This window comes from Hippocampus zosterae, chromosome 10 (assembly GCF_025434085.1).
Source record: "Hippocampus zosterae strain Florida chromosome 10, ASM2543408v3, whole genome shotgun sequence".
NCBI lineage: Eukaryota > Metazoa > Chordata > Actinopteri > Syngnathiformes > Syngnathidae > Hippocampus > Hippocampus zosterae.
In genome coordinates this window covers 17,503,436-17,521,975 of record NC_067460.1, presented here as the reverse complement: position 1 = coordinate 17,521,975, position 18,540 = coordinate 17,503,436, and the positions used below count along the sequence as shown (strand labels likewise).

Sequence of the window (18,540 nt, the reverse complement as noted above, 5' to 3'; positions counted from 1 at the left end):
AATATAAGCACAGCACATATGTATGCAAATGCGTTTCTGAGTCTCGTGTGTGTTCCACTCACCTTTCGTATCCCTGCACTGGTTGTGGTGTGATGTGTATTTGCTCTCCATTCAGTCGAGCATGACCTCGGCACCTTTTAACTTAATGTGTTCATGTTTTCCACTGATTCTTGTTGTTGTTCTTATTTGTCTGTGTGTGTGTGTGTGTGTGTGTGTGTGTGTGTGTGTGTGTGCGCGCGCATGTGTTTTACTTGTCTTGCCAAAATCAAGGCCGCATCATGCAATTGAGTCAACCCCACATACTGCTAGGGGCCAATAACAAGTCAGACTGTTTTTCAATTACGACAAGTGGGCTTGGAACTTGCCAGGCGAGCGTGGCTGCATTCCAGCCAGTGGTTGTGTACGCTACATCCGTCTGCTTCCTTCTGCTTCCTTCTGCTTGTGGAAGCAAAGCCCAGACTGTGAAAAATAAGCAATCACTCAAGACAATGAAAGCATGTTTGTGGCGCGCTGACACATTGCCAAACAAATGCTCCACAAATACCACCCCCCCCAATCCTCCACGCCAACAGCTTGACTGAGCAATCAAGTAGGTGCAATGTAGCTAACCCTGTTATGTAATGCCATTTTGTGAACACCAGGAGACCCAATGCAGCTGTGCTTACCTTGTGAAAAGCCTTCATTGGCTACTTCAGCCAGATTCCAGGGTTCATCATATGCTAAAGAACAGCTTGCAATTTTTGATGCCACACTAACCGAAGTCGAAACTGTAGCGGCTTTGGCATTGCTTTAACGTCTACACATCACCTACTTTGTACTTTATTGATGTTTCAAACTGATGAACCAGCCCAGACACTTTTGCTTTTCTTTAGTTTCATAAGTAGGAGTTGTGTCTGTGCGCGTGTGATGCGTACCTCCAACTCGTTATTCATTAAATGCCTAAAGATATAATGCATGAGAAATCCCGCTGACCTATGAGCAGTTTCTTGCGATATCATTCTGTTTTCCATATCAAGGGATCTTATAAGTTACTTCATAGAAATCTACTCCTTGCTGCAAGGCTTTTCAAGAAAAATGCATTAAGAGCCTGGAAATTTGCTCCGTAGCCCATAGCATAATTCAATATTGCGCAGTGCATACTCTTCTTTTTCGATCTGTGTTTCTTCCACTCTTATTGAAAGTTACAAAGAGTGGTGTTGTTGTGTGCATTGAACACCCAATTTGGCAAAGATAATATTCAACAAAAACGTATCTTTGAAAAAATGAAAGTTATTAAAATATTTCAAAAAAGATGTCAAATAAATGTATGTAAGCGTGTGTATGTTTATAGCTCCTTGGATAGGCACTGTATATGTCGATACACTGTTAGAGGTGTATTACACTCCATTTCCCATTTTGATTGCATTTGATTTTTTTTAATCTGTTGGATGATGACCTGATCTGGGGGGGTTGAGAATGATAGACAGCCTGGGGGATCGGTGAAATTTACTGACAGAAGCGATGACGGAAGCTCGGTTAAATAAAACTTGACGGAGTGATGATTAGACCTTGGTTCGGCTTATAAAAATGACAGACTGACGATGACGAATGGCTGCCCAGGCTGCTGACGGATGACAAATAACGGACAACTAAAATTTTGTAATTGCCCACCTCTGGTGATCAGCCTATTCCAAACGCCTGCAATCTCATTTAGATCATCCAATTTCTAAATAAACTTTAATTAAATAATTCCATTGTGGGGGGGGGGGGGGGGGGGGGATAAGGTGTAGGTCATGTTTATGTCTGCCTTTTTGGCCAAATTACGTTCTTTTCCTCTTCTCCCGTATTTTGTTCCTACAGTTTTGTTTTTTTTTGTAACTGACTCACTGGTATTTCCAGTCCTCCTTCAATGCCCATTTACTTTGTTTAAACTGCTCATGCCTTTTTATGTGTTTTAGACCATTTGTAAGGAGGCGTTAGAGGAGACCCAAGTATGGTAACAGAATCATGAATGTGCTGTATGTATTCTATTTCACTTACACTTACACCCTATCAAGAAACAGAAGACAAAAAAGATATGCTTGTTGGCATGTGTTTTTGTTGACTACAGTCAGCCTTGTCTCAGGGCGCAATGGATGTGATAGCATTGTCGCTAACAAGTGTCCAGAGACCCCTCACCAAGACAGCCGTGCTCAGGGGATATAAACCTCTATTTTTTTAGTCTGCAGATTCATTTTTTCCATTCTCTGTAGCTTGCTCTCTTTCAGCAATCTGTCTGACATCCATTTACTGGGTGGCTCTCTCCTTCTCAATTGCGCTCTCCTCCTTTCTGCAGGACCTCTTTTGCTCTTGTGCTTATCGCCTAGTCTGAAGTTGTGGGTGGTTTGTAGAGAGATGTATTCAATGTCCACTGGCAGATGCTTTTGTACTTCAGACGGGGCAAAATTGTGCAAAAGGAAAGTTCAGTGAAAAGGACCAGAATTTGACTAGGACATTCAGCCAAGAATGAAAGATAATAAATCGATAAATAAATGAATAAATAAGTAAAATAAAAATCTGACAAAGTCCTTAGATTAAAATGTGCAGATAAAAAAAGCCTCGACTAACTTCCCCAAAATATTTCTACCTCCTCCCGCATCGCTCCTCTATAAATATGACATGATAAAAAGATGAGCCCCAACATGTTGGACTATATTTAATTCCGCAAACACTGTGTGAGTGAAGTTGGCGCGAAATTGTACATTGGTTAGGGTACAAGTAGCCTCTTAGACTGGGAGATCCGGTCTTAAAATAAAATACGTAAATTTTAACTTAAATATTTAATTGGCGGGCGGCCCGGTAATCCAGTGGTTAGCACGTCGGCTTCACAGTGCAGAGGTACCGGGTTTGATTCTAGCTCCGGCCTCCCTGTGTGGAGTTTGCATGTTCTCCCGGGCCTGCGTGGGTTTTCTCCGGGTGCTCCGGTTTCCTCCCACATTCCAAAAATTTGCATGGCAGGCTGATTGAACACTCTAAATTGTCCCTAGGTGTGAGTGTGAGCGTGGATGGTTGTTCGTCTATGTGTGCCCTGCGATTGGCTGGCAACCGATTCAGGGTGTCCCCCGCCTACTGCCCGGAGACGGCTGGGATGGGCTCCAGCACCCCCCGCGACCCTAGTGAGGATCAAGCGGTACGGAAGATGAGAATTGGCTGCCTAATAACAGCTGGAATATATGCCGCACATGTGCCTCTCGCCCGAGTGAGGATATGTGGTATTGAAAATGGATGAATGAAGTTAATCTGGAATTTTCTCTGATTAAATTGTATTAAATGACAACCATTTTATGTAGCTATTGGGCGTTGTCTAGTCTGTCTGACAATATTATTTATGTTGAGTAACACCCCCCTGTCCCTCCTTGAAAGCCAGCATCAGCCTGTTAAAGTGCTGATCGGAGCTGTAACTGTCATGTCTGATATGTCTCGCAAGTACACAGACACACACACAAACCTTTTCGCTTTCCATTTCCTTCGCTTATGTTTTTATTAATCCACCAGAAGAATTACCAGTTGCCTAACCGGCCAGTAAGCATAAGAATCGAGCTTCTTATCAAGCTTCGTAAGAGACCTAAATAGAAAGCATGGCTGAAGCCCAAAAGATAAACTTTATAGTCATGGTTCACACTGTGACTCTGTCGTTCAATTAACCCCTCCTTCTTCATTCCCCACTTTGTCAGTGTGTATCAATGTGCTGATCATCCATAAATGGCCCAAACGGGGGCAAATAAAATAAATAGCCCTGAATGTGATGCGGTAAATCACTTTCGCAAGCATGTGCTTGTCATATTTCGTTTTGAAAGTGGATGAATGATGGGTTGGACTTCAGGAGATTGATTCAATTGCCGTATGCCACGTTCCACCCCAGGATGCCGGTCAAAACACAACTGATAGTCGAGTGAAGAAGGGGTTGAGAAGCTTTAATCCTGTTGGAGGCACAAGCAAGAAACAGCACAACAGTGTGTGCATGCGATTACGGGTAGTCACCCAAGCACTCTCCCTCACCCACGCAGAGCGCATATTTGGCTTTTGATAGTGTATAAATTAGATGAGCGTAACCTGAACATGCATACTGGAGATGCATAGGATACATAACCAAATTTTATCCACATAGAAAAGAGGCCTGAGTCAAATTTGAAGAAAAAAAAATCCTAATTTTACTGTTCACATTGCATGAAAAAAAAGTCAGTAACGTTTCGCATATGGGCAAAAATATGAGAATTGATCTAAAGTGTGAACATAGCCTTCATCCAAGAAATGACAATGTACACAGTGGTGCTATACATAAGCACAATGTAAACTCGACTAAATCCCTAAACCGTATGCTCACTGTGGTGCTTAACACACCCTACCATAGCGGCGTGGTAATTCACACTCTATAATGGACACAATCACCCAGAATGCATTGCACACTTCAAGTAGTAGCAAGGAATATCACTTAACTCTACTCTTAATATATAAGCACCCACTGTCCACATCTAATATAACATTAGTATTTGGAACCTTTCTAACAATATGCGTAAATGACTACTTCTCAAACATCGCTGGTAGTTTAACATGATTATGTTTGTAAAGGTAGAATGTTTTGATTAATTTAAAAAAATGTCCCTCATTAACTTTTTATTAAAAGGGGACATCTGCCTTTGAAAAAGATTTCACCACAAGGTCTTTCAAGCTTCCCCAGGGTCCAAAATAAACCATGTGACAATTTTGCTCATTTGGCAGAGGGAATTCTGGCTATGCCCGTTTACTAGATGTGCTTCCACATCTGTCAACCTTTAGTAAATTGGGCAAGAAGGCACCAGCTGCTCCAAGGAACCCAGCGGGAGCGGTGTAATTTAGTTCATAAAGACTCATGCGCTATTGAGATGACTTTTTTAACCTTCATCCTCTAGAAGGGTCATCGCTCATTTATATCAAAGCCTTTGTCAGGCTTTGTGACTATTTTTATATGACCTCCGCAGTAAGGTGACAGCTCATGGAGGGGTCTTCTGTAACATGTACATGTAGCCACATGTGAGTGACCCCACACATAATAAATTGAATGAAACAAACAACATTTCAACAAGAGAACGAGTAAAACCAAGAGAGGCACGAAAATTCTGCGCTTGACGGTGGCAGAAGGCAGGCTGGCTGCAAAGTAACAAAGGCACACGACTGATGGGTCAAAATGTGAGGAAGCTTCGATTAGAATCAAGACAAGGGCACGGAAAATCCTCCTGGATCCCCCGCACCCTGCCCACCACCTTTTCCAGCCACTCCCCTCAGGCAGACGCTACAGATCCATGCGCACCAAATCCAGTAGACACTTAAACAGCTTCTTCCCTCTAGCCATGAACTCCTTAAACAGTCACTGACGTAGTCACTCTTCTTGCACCACAAAATGGTACTACAAAACTACTGGTTACTCTAAAATGGTTCAATAATTTTGTTGTTTACAATGATACTAATGCAGTGTGTTATAACGGAGACAAATTCCTTGTGTGTTCTACATACTTGGCCAATAAAGATGATTCTGATTCTGATTCTGATTAAGCTGGAGGGGCTGACGGTGGAGTTGAGGTTTTTAAATGGGAGAAAAGCATGATGGGTTATGACGTTCATCTTGTCTTCTTATTAGTTGAAATAGTTTTAAGGTCTTTTTTTTTGAGTGAAGAAAACAATTCTCACGGAGCTGACAGTTTCGGCTGTCACTTCAGCCTTTGTCTGAGCTGTCACTGCTTCCTTATAATGTGTCTAAAAAAAACAGCTGACGAGGTCGGGAAACTTTAAAATAAGGCTCCCCGATTGTATAATAAACTTAAAGCTCTTAACATCTGACGATCACGGTACTCACTGCATAAGCACATGATGTCACCCTTCATCTATTTTTGCATTTACTTTGTCATAAACACCAATGAGTGACTTCTTTTGAATCTCTACCCAGGAAACAGGAACTGTTGAACATCTCCAGCGTCCCTCTTGGAGAATGTCCCCCATCACCACCCCGCACCGCTCCCCCCAGCATGAAGGTAGGATACATTAAAAATCTCTTCTGTTTTGGCTCCATTGATGCGCTGTCTCAGTGGAGAGGAAGAATTTCAGTAATGTTGATGAATTGGGACTTTAGAACCTTAAGATATCACATTTTATGCATTCACATTGAAGTTCAAATAATTGCACATCAGGAATGGTCAGTCCCAACAGTGAGTTTGTGTGTTTCAGTCATACTCATAAATGTACACTAATGTGACCACGGACTATTAAGCCATCAAAAATGTGTGTTGGGGGTGAAGGTGACATTTGAGGTTGCTTAAGGAGAGATAATTGTTTTGGGAAGAACAAACAAGTCTGCCTATTACATTTCTTTTTATGACAGTTTGATTTGTGTTTTCTCATGCTTGAGCATGTTGGGAATCGATTCCGCCCTGTGAGAAGCATTAATAATTGATTATTTTGGCCAAAGGGGTTGTGGCAATGATACATGTGAAATTCCATTTGTGCATGACTCAGTATTTTGTTGTTCGGGGGAGGATAGTCTGAGGGGCACTCGGCAACTGAAACACGGCAAAGTGTCATGTGCTTTCGAAATAAATTATTTTTGGGCGTGATGTTTTATTAATCATCTCCAGGATTTTATTTGTTACAATTTTCCTGATAGATGTTTTTTTTTCTCCGAGGGCTGATTTGCACCGCAATGGATAAAAGAAACAAAAACCCATCTCGCTTGACATTTTGTCACCTTGAGCAAAGCTGTAATTATGGAGAGAAACAGTGTGGAAAAGAGGAACTGAAATGAAGAATGAATTCTTCTCATGACATTGAACACACAAAAGAAGACTGACTGAAATACAGAGAGCTTAGGGAGGAGACCATACACGCAGAGCACATAGAGATGTACTCAATACCACATCCTGCAACCCTCAAGTGACCCATTCGAAGCATTACTCGACCCATCTCGCAAAAAACAATAGCAAGACCTTACCGGAAGGCTTTAAATAAATAATAAAGAGTAAACGCCTGTATTTTTTTCCAAAAGGTTCAAGTTGTTTGTATGGTTGATCTATCTTACATTATCGGTACATTATTCCACACTTTCCAATTAAACTAACACATGGGGAAATGCATCTTGCCCTGGATGCCAAAAACAACACATTTTAGCGTTGTTTTCTTTTTCTCAATTACCGGTAAATATCAGTATCTTCCTGTAAATTCTAAATGATCAATAGTTACATCTAAAGGTAACTTGAGCACATTTGTGAAGTGTGTATGAAACGTGTAGCACTTCATATTAATCCGTATTCAAGAAGTAACTCAGTTTCAAAGAGGTCGGTGACCCCCGTTACAAAGCATTCGGTCCAAGAGGTGTTCCATTTGCAAAGCGATCTGACTAAGTGTGTAGAGAAGCTTTAATCAGTGGTCTTGGCGTTGTGTGTTTGTTGGGTGGATACACACTGAAATAATATCTCAAAAGAGAGCTGAGATCCTCTTTTTAATATGTACCTGCACCTATAAATCCATAAGCAGAGTCATTTTAGAGTGTGTGTGTTTGCAATGTTTTGAGCGATTTAACTTATACTTATTTACCCAGTGTAACGCTGTATAGAAACTGGCACGGTTCTGACGGTTACATTTATGTTCACAGGTGAGATGCTAAGGGTTTACCGTGTAAGAGTAAGCTACACTGTGTGTGTGTGTGTGTGTGTGTGTGTGTGCTTACCTGCATGTTTTTTATGAAGAAAGATGCAAACCGGCAGAACCTGTTTCATACTTTGGAAAGCTCTATGTCAACTGTCGGGTTTAACTTTCCTGTTCAAGGCATAGACTTTTTAAGATTAGAAAGAGATTAAATATGGGCATGAGAAAGTAGCTGTGCGCGAGGTGGAGCCAAACAAGGGACGCTGCAGGGATTTACATGACATTTTTAACTGCTGCCTTTGAGGTTTGCCACTATTTGAACTCAGAGAAACCAGGTGCAGTACTTAATTATTGGAAAGAACTCAACAAAAGGTTTTAAGGTCTTTTTGAGGGGGTTTACCCTTGTGTTACTTGATTGCTATGTGAAATATTTAACAAGATGGATCACAGATACAAGCAACTAACCCCTAGTAAAATGTTGCTAAACATGCAAAGTCACCTTTTTGTTTGATTAACTTCCATTATTTTGGGACTCTTTCAACGTAGTCTCTTTGAGTGAAGTGTCACATTACCGCACTTGAGGTTATGGCTCAGGTGTGAGTCTGACATGCCATGACACTGGAGACACATGCTTGAGGTCAGCCAGAGTGCTCGGTTTCTGTGGCTTGTCAGTGGTTGTAGCACCCGGTCATGCAAAGATGATGCTAAATTTGGATGTGGTATTTCTGAACAAGGTTTGTTCATTGTGTAGGTGCAAACAAAGAAGGACTGCTTTTGGGAGAAAAGAGTGTCAACCCTCGATTGGAATTTTCCATCACACCGCTGTATCCTGTCAAGCTAGCCAGCTATTAGCTAGAACCAACATTAGCTAGTCCCTCGCTAACATGACACCATAAAAAAGTTCTGATCAGGGACTGCCGTATGAGACATTCCTCCCACCAGCTACGAACCAAAGCAAGTATGCGCGCCAACTGGTTTACGCAAGGAACGTACATTCATTTTAAAAAAGAGAGGGCTAAGGTGACCTTGATTATGGACACTGACTCAGCGTAGCTTCGCAATCAATCGGTGAAAGGGTTCACTTGCGTATATGTGGCCGTGATGTGCCGTCGTCTGGCCCCTGTAAGACCTGCGCTCGGACGTTCAAATGTAAGCATATCAGGAAGGATAGAAAAAGAAACAAACAATGTCAGTTGAATATTTTATTTATTGTCACTTAGCTTTTTCTATATCTCTGTTGCCTTTATTAAGCGCACTTGATTTCTATGCCGGAGCACCATGTGGCGATTAAAAGCTCCATCACAATTTGACTGCCCGTAGTTATCTTTTTTTTAATTAAATTTCCCATACTGACTCCATTCTCAATAATGTGTATCCTGTTAATATTAACCCAGAGATAAGACTGGTAAGAGTATGTGTTGCTTGAAGGTGGAGGGAGCGGTGGTAGATTTATGAGTTTTCATCAAAAGTAATTTCAGGTAAGACTGGTTTTTATTAGTACTATCAAAATGTTGTCATCTCCAGTTTTTTTTTACTGCTAGAATCATTCAAATGGTGGTAAAATGTCTTCCAGTTGTCTTTTGAGGAGCCACACTGTTTCGAGGCTAGGACGTATTTTGCTGTCCCACACTTCTGTGCTTCAGAGTGTGAGGCGCGGAACGCTTGCTCAAAATCCGTGTGTGACGTTTCTGTTAATTTTGTCCAATAAGAAGACTTTCCATTTCTGTCACCATCATTTCATTTGCGATTGCACAACAATCTATTCCACATTGCACACATCACATGTGCCAAAACCTGCACAAACACAAGTGTGCAGGCCATCTTCACCCTGACATTTTGATGATGTGAAAAGGTTGGGAACCCCTGGGAGGAGCATGTGTAAATGCATTTGTGGAAGCGCACAAACTTGTTTATGTGTTCCTGTCTGAGGAAGTGCTTGCTTATCACACTGTGTACATGGGTGTGAGAAAAACGGGTGCTGCCCTCTTGACTCACTAATACTGCGTAAACACAATGAACTTGAGTGGCAGACCTGCTGCTGTCAGCATAGCTCGCTGTTGTGAATGTACAGGAAGATATTTAAATGCAAAACTTTGAGGTGGTGTTTCATGTGAAAATACTGAGCTCTTGTTTCATGGTGAGTTCAATGACGGTATTTATTTCTTTTTTCTTTTTCAGTCTGCAGAATTCTTCGATATGCTGGAGAGAATGCAGGTATGACATCACGCTAGCGTAATTTTGTCTTTGTACATTGAGCTTAATTTCTAAACCACACAAAAATGGCCCAAGGAATTGGGATGCACCTCGATATAAATAAATTAATCAGACAAGGGTTGGACTGGGAGCCTTAATTTCCCTGATTCTTTTTTTAAGCATGCAATATATATTGACTGGCAGTCTGGTGGGAACAGTTTGAAGAAGGTGTGTTCCAGGATATTCAAAACAAGGTCGATGAGTTGATTTCAAATGAGTTGGGTGTGAAAGAACCTGTGAAATGCACTCCCATATCTCTTCCATTTCACCAGGCTTCCAGCACAAATAGTGTATGAATGAATCATCCTTCAATTTCTTTTCATCATCTGCTACAAAATTGCGAAAGCTCCAGGAACTCACCTGACATTAGCTTAAACTTTGACTTGAACATGAATTCAATATGTGAGACTGTTCCATCTCCCTAACCAAAATCAAGACAAAAGTAGAAAGATGAGCCAAACGTTGATTGAATGAATCAGTGAACGTCAACCACATGTGCGTAACCGCTTGCTTTTATTTGACAGCTCACGGGGGATAGCGCTACCAGATACTTCTCTTTTTTTTTTTTTTGTATGGCACTTATTGATTCACCCCCACAACAACCCCACCCTGATCAATGACCCACCATGCAAGCCCCCCACAACCTCCCGCCAGTCCCTCCTTGCTGCGACCCGTTTGTTCTCTCCAGGCGCTCGCAAGGACGCAGCTGTGAAAAGAGTGAGCACATACAGTATTGGGATATAAAAAAGGAGAGAAGGACTAGAAAGATTATGATCGGAGGCATGAAGAGCACATCGAAATATAGTGAAGCAGAATGGAACAAGTGGTCAAAGGAATTACCGGTACGCAGGCTCTTTTAGATGTAACGTTTAAAGGCTGAAGCACTGACAGACCTCAATGAAGCAAACAATAGTCACTGACAAGATGCTCACTCGGCCCCAAAATGGTTATTCGAAGTCAAAAACCCTGCATGGCAGTTTCAAAATATTGCTTAGATGCACTAGTGCACAGATTAGTGTGGACATCATACAGACATTTTGCAAGCACGATCAGAGAATGACAGCCAATCAATTCAGGCGAATGATCAAATAGTTCGTTTCACTCCAAGAACAGCGGCCCTCGTCCATCTTTTCTGAACACTGTCTTGCATCGATCTGTTCTTGGGCTCTGACACCAAAAACTCAAGAATAAGAAATGTGTGTTTAAAGTCTGCTTTGTTGCATTGAAAAATGGACCCACCTCTTCCCTCTTCCTCTTCTTTGTCCAAGACACAAAATTGAGTGCTCTTAAGTGTGCCTTTGTGGTCAATTTTATATTGCGGACAATGGCTCCGTTGTGACTGTAACATCTGTGCCGTCAAGATGCACAGACACACACCATTACTGTCATGCAAGCAAGCACATATTATGTATGATCTTGGTGGCATTGATGGTGGTGAAGTGCCTGCTTTCAGGAACTCACTTTGTACTCATCCAGACAAAATGTTCCTCTCAGCGCATACACACACACACACTTGATTGAAATGTTGATATGCTTTTGTGCGGCTCTGTCGCAAGAAACATCGAGCATGGCTGGATTCTGCCCTGAGCATAAATGTCTGTACTACCTAATACATTAGCATGTATGACTCACTTTGTTTTAATCCAAAAAAATAAAAAAAAGTGAACAAACAACTAGTGGAAAATACAAAATTAGAACTGTAATCATGTTATTTTGCTTCAGCACAAGTCATAATGTTTTCTTAAAAAAAAGGCCATGATAGCTTCAGGAAAAGTTCTTAAACTACAGAAATGTTCACGCTTTGTTCTTTGCTAGCACCCACCAACTGATTTGTCAAAGTTAACACCCCTGTTTGAGATGGTAGCATGTGTGCAAATGACAACAAACTAAAGGGGACCAACAAAAAAGAGAATTAGGTGGCCAGCCAACAAGGAGATTTGGACAAATCTCAAAGAGAAATATATTTTTGTACAGAAACTTGTGCATGAACATAATTGGTGGACTCAAACAATTACCGTACTGTGTAAAAACCCAAATCAAGTTTCACTTATATTAAATATGAGCGATTTGTTTGACAACCATAGCAGGGCTTTTTTCTCGTCTCCGGGAAAGGGTTAATTGGGATGAGAGGGCATAGTGACGAAAATAACAATGAACATGATTCAAATAAGGATAAGAATATATTCACGCCTTATTTCAAATGCATTCATTACAACAACACATTTAATTGCATTTATTTTTGGAACTGTGTTTTTACTTAAAGGTGTACAAGTAAGATATTTATGTGAAAAAGAGTGGATGCAACAGAGGGCGTGTGCTAATTACTATCAGACAACAGATGTTTTCAACTGGCCTGTTTGACCAATGGTGTGAACAACCGTATAATGCTGGTTTTACGCTGCACGGTTGAAGTGACATGATTGATGTTTTTGTTTTTGCCCTCAAGTACAGTTTGGCTGTGCTTTCTTAAAATAAAATGAGTACCGGTCAATCTTTTGGATCATACAGTCTATCTTCAGATCAGAATCAGGCCTCATCCAAGAGTGGATAAAAATCTGATGCTCTGATTCGTATCGGATGTGTCAATGTGACTGTGGCGTAAACAACTTGCAGTGTAAATCCAGCCTCAGAGCTCTTATTGAATGTGACGTAAACATTTAAGAACTGACCATTTCAATAAAGCTATTCGAGATCCGGTGTTGGCATGATTCCAAATTAACGTTTGACACATGTGCTTTTCCGTCCTCATGCTGCAAATGGATTCAGGTCCCTAAAGTTGAAGAGACCAAAAAATGGAAGGTGTGACCAGTCAGCAGACGCATTCACACTCATCAGCTTGTGTCGTGATGTCTTTGTCCTCTCTCTGGCACCTCTCAACACTTTCACATTAGAAAATCAATTGTCTCCTAATCTAATTGATCATAAATTGGAGGAGCTCCAACTGCATATTGATCTGCACCGGCTCTCCCTACTGTAGAGTCAAAAGGATTAGGGAAGGAGCAGTATTTAGAGACTGTACCCTGAAATTGTGCCCCACTGCGCAAAGAACTACAAGGCTCCAACAACCTTAAACTACGACAACCACCTTAAGTGATATTTGCTGGAGTCCGTGTGTTTTAGGTTATTGCCTGAGCTTTTGTTTCATCTCACACGTCTTTTAGAACCACTGAGCTGTCATTTGTTCTATGTGTTGTTTCATATTACAGTATGTTGACATTTGAGAAAGTGTACCGTGTCTTTTGCAGGATGACTATATTCCCTACCCACGGATAGAAGATGTGAGTAACTCATTCACTTCATGTATTTGATGTCAAGAGGGTGAAGACTGGTGCGTGATCAGAATTTGGTTCCTGTTTTCGTTTTTGTTCTACCTCCATCTCAAGGTCCTAGAGAAAGGTGGCCCGTTTCCCCAGGTAATCTTGCCGCAGTTTGGTGGCTACTGGATTGAGGATGTGGAGGCGCCAGCCGGGACACCCTCCTCTTCAGAGTCCAGTTTCTGTGAAGAAGAGGTTGGTGGAGAAGGCATGAGTCCCGGTGAGGGACACAGCTACCGTCTGGAGTGCAACAGCACAGCCAGAGCCTACAGTAAACACTTCCTGGGCAAGGTTTGAGGACATGTTTCAATATATGGATAAGATGTTTATGAAAGTACATAGAACACTGTAACAAATATCTCGTGTGTTTGTAAATATACTTTTGTGCAGGAGCACATGAACTATTACTGCACTGGCAGCAACAAAGGCAACCTCATCATGTCTCTGAAATATGAAGAGATTGAAGGCCAAGAATTATTGCGCATCATGCTCAGGTACGGAAGTTAGTTAAGCTGAGTGTACACCGACCAGGCCGAGAAAATGACCTCCTCAAAGAACCATATTTAAATATTCTGTCTTAATGAAGATAATATTGCTAGGTTTTAAATGACACTTATCAGAGCGTTTTTTTATTTGTATTTTTTTAATGGTTTAATATTGGGGCAGCCCGGTGGTCCAGTGGTTAGCGCATCGACCTCAGTGCAGAGTTGCAGGGTTCCGGCTCAGGTCTCCCTATGTGGAGTTTGCAAGTTCTCCCTGTGCCTGCGTGGGTTTTCTCCGGGTACTCCGGTTTCCTCTCACATTCCAAAAACAGCAGGCTGATTGAACACTCGAAATTGTCTCGAGGTGTGAGTGTGAGCGTGAATAATTCTTCCTCCCTGTATGCCCTGCGACTGGCTGGCAACCCTTTCTGGGTGTACGCCGCCTACTGCCCAAAGACAGCTGGGATAGGCTCCAGCACCCCCCGTGACACTTGTGAGGATAAAGCGAACCGGAAAATTAACGGATGGATGGTTTAATATTGTGGTTGTAGTTTGCAGGGTTGAGATCTCTGTCTAATATTTTATTTGCCTTACACGAGTCTAATATGAGCTCTTCACACCCCTTTGAACACGCTGACTGTGTGAATCAAAACTGAACATTGCTGAGGCATTATAGCTCGAGTATTGGATATCATATTGTGCTCCTGGTCAAGCTTTGTCTAGTCAGTGTACGCAGCGCACTACATCATTGGTACTCTCCAATACAATACAATACAATACATCTTTATTGATACGGCACAACAGTTGCAGATTGTAATTCGACAATTGCTGAGTAACTTCAATGGTTCCGTGCAGCAAGAATGCCTGACAAGCAATGACACAATGACCAACAAATGCTTTGAATCGCTATATTCTTTATTTTTATTTCAGGTTGAGCAAATATTGACATTGACGTTTATATCTTTATATGTAACTGAATGAAGTCAATCCTGCAAATAAACTAAAATCATGGGCTTCCCAATTTAGTTTGGATATGTTCATCATAGTTTTGTTTTCATGAGGATTGATTGTAATGTTTAATTTATTTATTTAAAAGGTACAGTGCATTGTCATGAGGGCAGACCTGTAAATATGCTGAAATTTGCTAGCGGCTACATGGTGAGTCATAAGAAACAGCACTAAAAAAGAAAAAGAAAAACTTGTAAGGGTTACAGATTGTTTGCTAATATGCTATTATATGTTCCAATTTATTAAATTAAGTGCCCGCCAGTCTTCTTTAAAAAGGGTTTCTGTTCACTGTATTGCAGGTCAAGGACCAAAACTGTCCATGATAGGATATCCTTAGCAGGCATTAACCAGCTTCCCAGTGTACCTCAGATTGCCAAAGTAAGATTCACACAAATCCATCAATACGAGTGTCATATCCATTTGAGATCTTCACAAGAAACTCTATTTCCATTGATGAGCTTGCAATGTTTCAGCTTCTGTGTGACGATGCCACAGGATTAAAGTTCAACCCAGTTCTTTACCCTCGAGTAAGTTTATTCCCAGTCTCACGTCACAACCTTAACTTGTGCAACTAACCATAGAATAAGATCAGATGGGTCGATATTTTATAAATTCTGTTGATGCTAACACTTCATATCGTATTGTAACTGTGTAAAAGCTATTATTGAAAGCCTCCCTAAGGTACATAACCTCTAAATGCAGCACCTTCATTCGCTTTTTAACATGCTATGACTTAAATAGAGTGGAAAAGTACAGGCACAGCCTTTTCGTATTCTATCCCTCATGTCAACCTCCTTCGCTAACATCTGCCATACTCAATGAGTGCAATATTCGAATGGATTGATGGTGCAATAACAAAACAAAACAAAATGGACACAGTGGCTTGATTTGATTACTCTGCGAGTCTCAGGGAGGGCTATGATGGGGCTTGCCTTTGGCCAGTGCCTCGGGGAGGGAAACATACCATCTGCGTCTTGGTACGCAAGAGGCTAAGATGAGTGTGCTGGTCTCACTGGGGGCTGTGAGTTTGCATGTCAGCCTGACGCAACAAGAGCCAACTCAAGTTGCCCTTGAGACATGTTTGAGAATACGACAACACGTTTTCGACAGCAATGAATAACGTTTTTTGTTGTTGCACAGGGATCTCAGTTGATTGTAGCTTTCGATGAGCATGAGGTCAACAACACCTTCAAATTTGGGGTGATCTACCAACAATTTGGACAGGTGAGTGATTGTATTGACAGCACAACTGCATTTGTGTTCCGTTTTACCCTGCTCTGTGTCACTTGTTCTCCTCTTCCAATTTAGACATCTGAAGAAGAGTTGTTTGGGAACAATGAAGAGACTCCAGCTTTCAAGGAGTTTCTTAGTATACTGGGTGACAACATTGAACTTCAGGACTTTAAGGGGTGAGATGTGATAGAAAGCTCTTAAACGAGGAATCAAGGACAAATGTGTTAAATGTGCTCAAATATCACACAAAGAAGTAATGTGATCACCAAGAACTTAGTTAGGCTTTGATTGCGGTACAGAAAACAGAATTTAATAAGATAAGATAAGATATCTTTTATTCGTCCCACACTGGGGAAATTTACAGCCTCCAGCAGCAAGAATGTATGTAGAAAGAAGAAGAAAGAGAAAAAAAACAACAAACATCTTTCAATTAAATGCAATATGAACACAAAATGGATAAATCGCAGTACTATGTACAATTTTCCTTCACATCATTTAATTATTATTATTATGATTGCTATTTTTTATTCATCAGCCTGACAGCAGTCATGGTGATAATCATGGAAGTGCGAGATTGCCCTGTTTCTGCAATCATGACAAACTATTTGGTGAAATCTATCCTTTGGGGGGCGGTGGCAGTTGGAGCTTTGTGCATGTCATTGGCATAATTAAAAGCTTTCATAATAGTTACAATAAACATACAGTAGTTTTCCTGTGTCTCCTGGGAAGACTTTGTACAAGCTTTTCATCAAGGAGGAGGAATTGGCATGTTAACAGGCGGTGGGTTTGGAAATAAAGTCATTCAGGGATAGAAAAGGGCCTTTATCTGTTCGCACAATTAAAAGCATAGAAATGTCTTAAAGTTCTTGGTAGAAGCAAGTTAAGGTCACTGCCTGATAATTTTTTTTTTTTAATTAACAAATTAACATGGCCTACAACTACATAACATTAAAAAAAATGCTTTTTATTTAACGCAGCTCCGGCCTCCCTGTGTGGAGTTTGCATGTTCTCCCCGGGCCTGCGTGGGTTTTCTCCGGGTGCTCCGGTTTCCTCCCACATTCCAAAAACATGCATAACAGGCTGATTGAACACTCTAAATTGTCCCTAGGTGTGAGTGTGAGCGCGGATGGTTGTTCGTTTTGGTGTGCCCTGCGATTGGCTGGCAACCGGTTAAGGGTGTCCCCCGCCTACTGCCCGAAGACAGCTGGGATTGGCTCCAGCACCCCCCGCAATCCTTGTGAGGATCAAGCGGATTAGAAAATGGATGGATGGATGGCTTTTTAATAAAGACTGACGTGCCTGTTTTTGCTGTTGCAGATTTCGTGGCGGGCTGGATGTGTCCCATGGACAGACTGGAACTGAATCCGTCTACACAATGTTCAGACAACGGGAGATTATGTTCCATGTGTCAACCAAACTCCCTTTCACTGATGGCGATGTCCAGCAGGTAGTTGGCCTTCACCTCTTCATTTCAAGGCAATAATTTTAAACATCAATCTGTTTGAGAACCAATATTTCATTCTATGCTCCCTCAGCTTCAGAGGAAAAGGCACATAGGAAATGATATTGTGGCAGCAGTTTTTCAAGAAGAGTCTACACCCTTTGTTCCTGACATCATTGCCTCCAACTTTCTCCATGCCTACGTGCTGGTCCAGGTTGAGAACCCGTGCACGGAGAACACAACGTACAAGGTCAAAACTAAGCTTTCTAATAATAACAAAATAAAACCAAGTGCTATCCATAAAGTCTGTTAGTAATCATCTCAACAGGTATCTGTGACTGCTAGAGAGGATGTACCTCCCTTTGGACCCCCTCTCCCGAATCCAGCTGTCTTTAAAAAGGTGAATGCATTTTTTGACAGGACCAAACATACGACGTGAAAGAAAAAAAAATAAAAATGTTCTTCTTCCCCGGAACCCAAACTACAATCATACTGGCATACAGTTTATTCTGTATCCACTCTATAGAGTCCATTAATGATAAATAACCTAACTGTTGAGCTATTAAAACATGTTCGTCAAAAGCCCATTAGTCAAGAAAATGTGTACTTGTTTGACAGTCAATTTAATAGCTTAGCTACAAATGCTGTGATGCTGCGCATCAGAGAGCCGTTTCTCATCAACTGTGTTGTGGCATTTGTCCCTATTCAAATAGACATGAAACTAAATGAAATGAAGTGAACAACCTAAGTCTTGAAAAAAAAAACTATTATAAAAGCTTGTTGGGTTTTAGGTGAACATGAGCTGCATACCAAAAAGATTTGGACACAATATTAATTGTCTTTGAGTACTTGGTGTATATAGAGACCTTCAAAAACGGTTAATCTTCTTTTTATGCTTGTTTCTTAAATGTACATTATTTTATCTTGACTTAGTTAATTTTGTCGCATGTGGGCAAAACAGATCGCAAGTCGTTTCCACCATTTCCTTTTCATCATTCCTGTCTTCCCTCACTGTCTTCTCTCTCCAGGGCCCCGAGTTCCGAGACTTCCTTTTGACAAAGCTGATCAATGCGGAAAATGCCTGTTACAAATCTGATAAGTTTGCCAAACTCGAGGTGACACATGAAGACACACTCTTGAGTAGCAGTGTCATAACCCTCTTGCGGCACGGCCAATTAGA

General features: G+C 41.3%; 1 protein-coding gene across 14 annotated transcripts in view; it reads left to right on the top strand.

The window, feature by feature from the left end:
• The window catches only part of rap1gap2a (RAP1 GTPase activating protein 2a), a 54,817-nt gene that overhangs the window by 27,887 nt on the left and 8,390 nt on the right, over positions 1–18,540 (top strand). For 5 of the 14 annotated variants that reach the window (XM_052077847.1, XM_052077845.1, XM_052077844.1 and 2 more), the window contains 14 exons: positions 5,939–6,023; positions 9,808–9,843; positions 12,649–12,681; positions 13,128–13,160; positions 13,266–13,487; positions 13,587–13,690; positions 14,986–15,064; positions 15,160–15,213; positions 15,827–15,910; positions 15,995–16,095; positions 17,237–17,366; positions 17,455–17,610; positions 17,689–17,760; positions 18,389–18,475. In XM_052077847.1, coding sequence (XP_051933807.1) covers positions 5,939–6,023; positions 9,808–9,843; positions 12,649–12,681; positions 13,128–13,160; positions 13,266–13,487; positions 13,587–13,690; positions 14,986–15,064; positions 15,160–15,213; positions 15,827–15,910; positions 15,995–16,095; positions 17,237–17,366; positions 17,455–17,610; positions 17,689–17,760; positions 18,389–18,475 — 1,276 coding nt within the window. Of the gene's footprint in view, positions 1–5,938; positions 6,024–7,793; positions 7,965–8,182; positions 8,779–9,572; positions 9,700–9,807; positions 9,844–12,648; positions 12,682–13,127; positions 13,161–13,265; positions 13,488–13,586; positions 13,691–14,985; positions 15,065–15,159; positions 15,214–15,826; positions 15,911–15,994; positions 16,096–17,236; positions 17,367–17,454; positions 17,611–17,688; positions 17,761–18,388; positions 18,476–18,540 lie in introns of those variants that run through there. The other 9 variants (XM_052077849.1, XM_052077846.1, XM_052077850.1 and 6 more) reach the window with 6 other exon arrangements.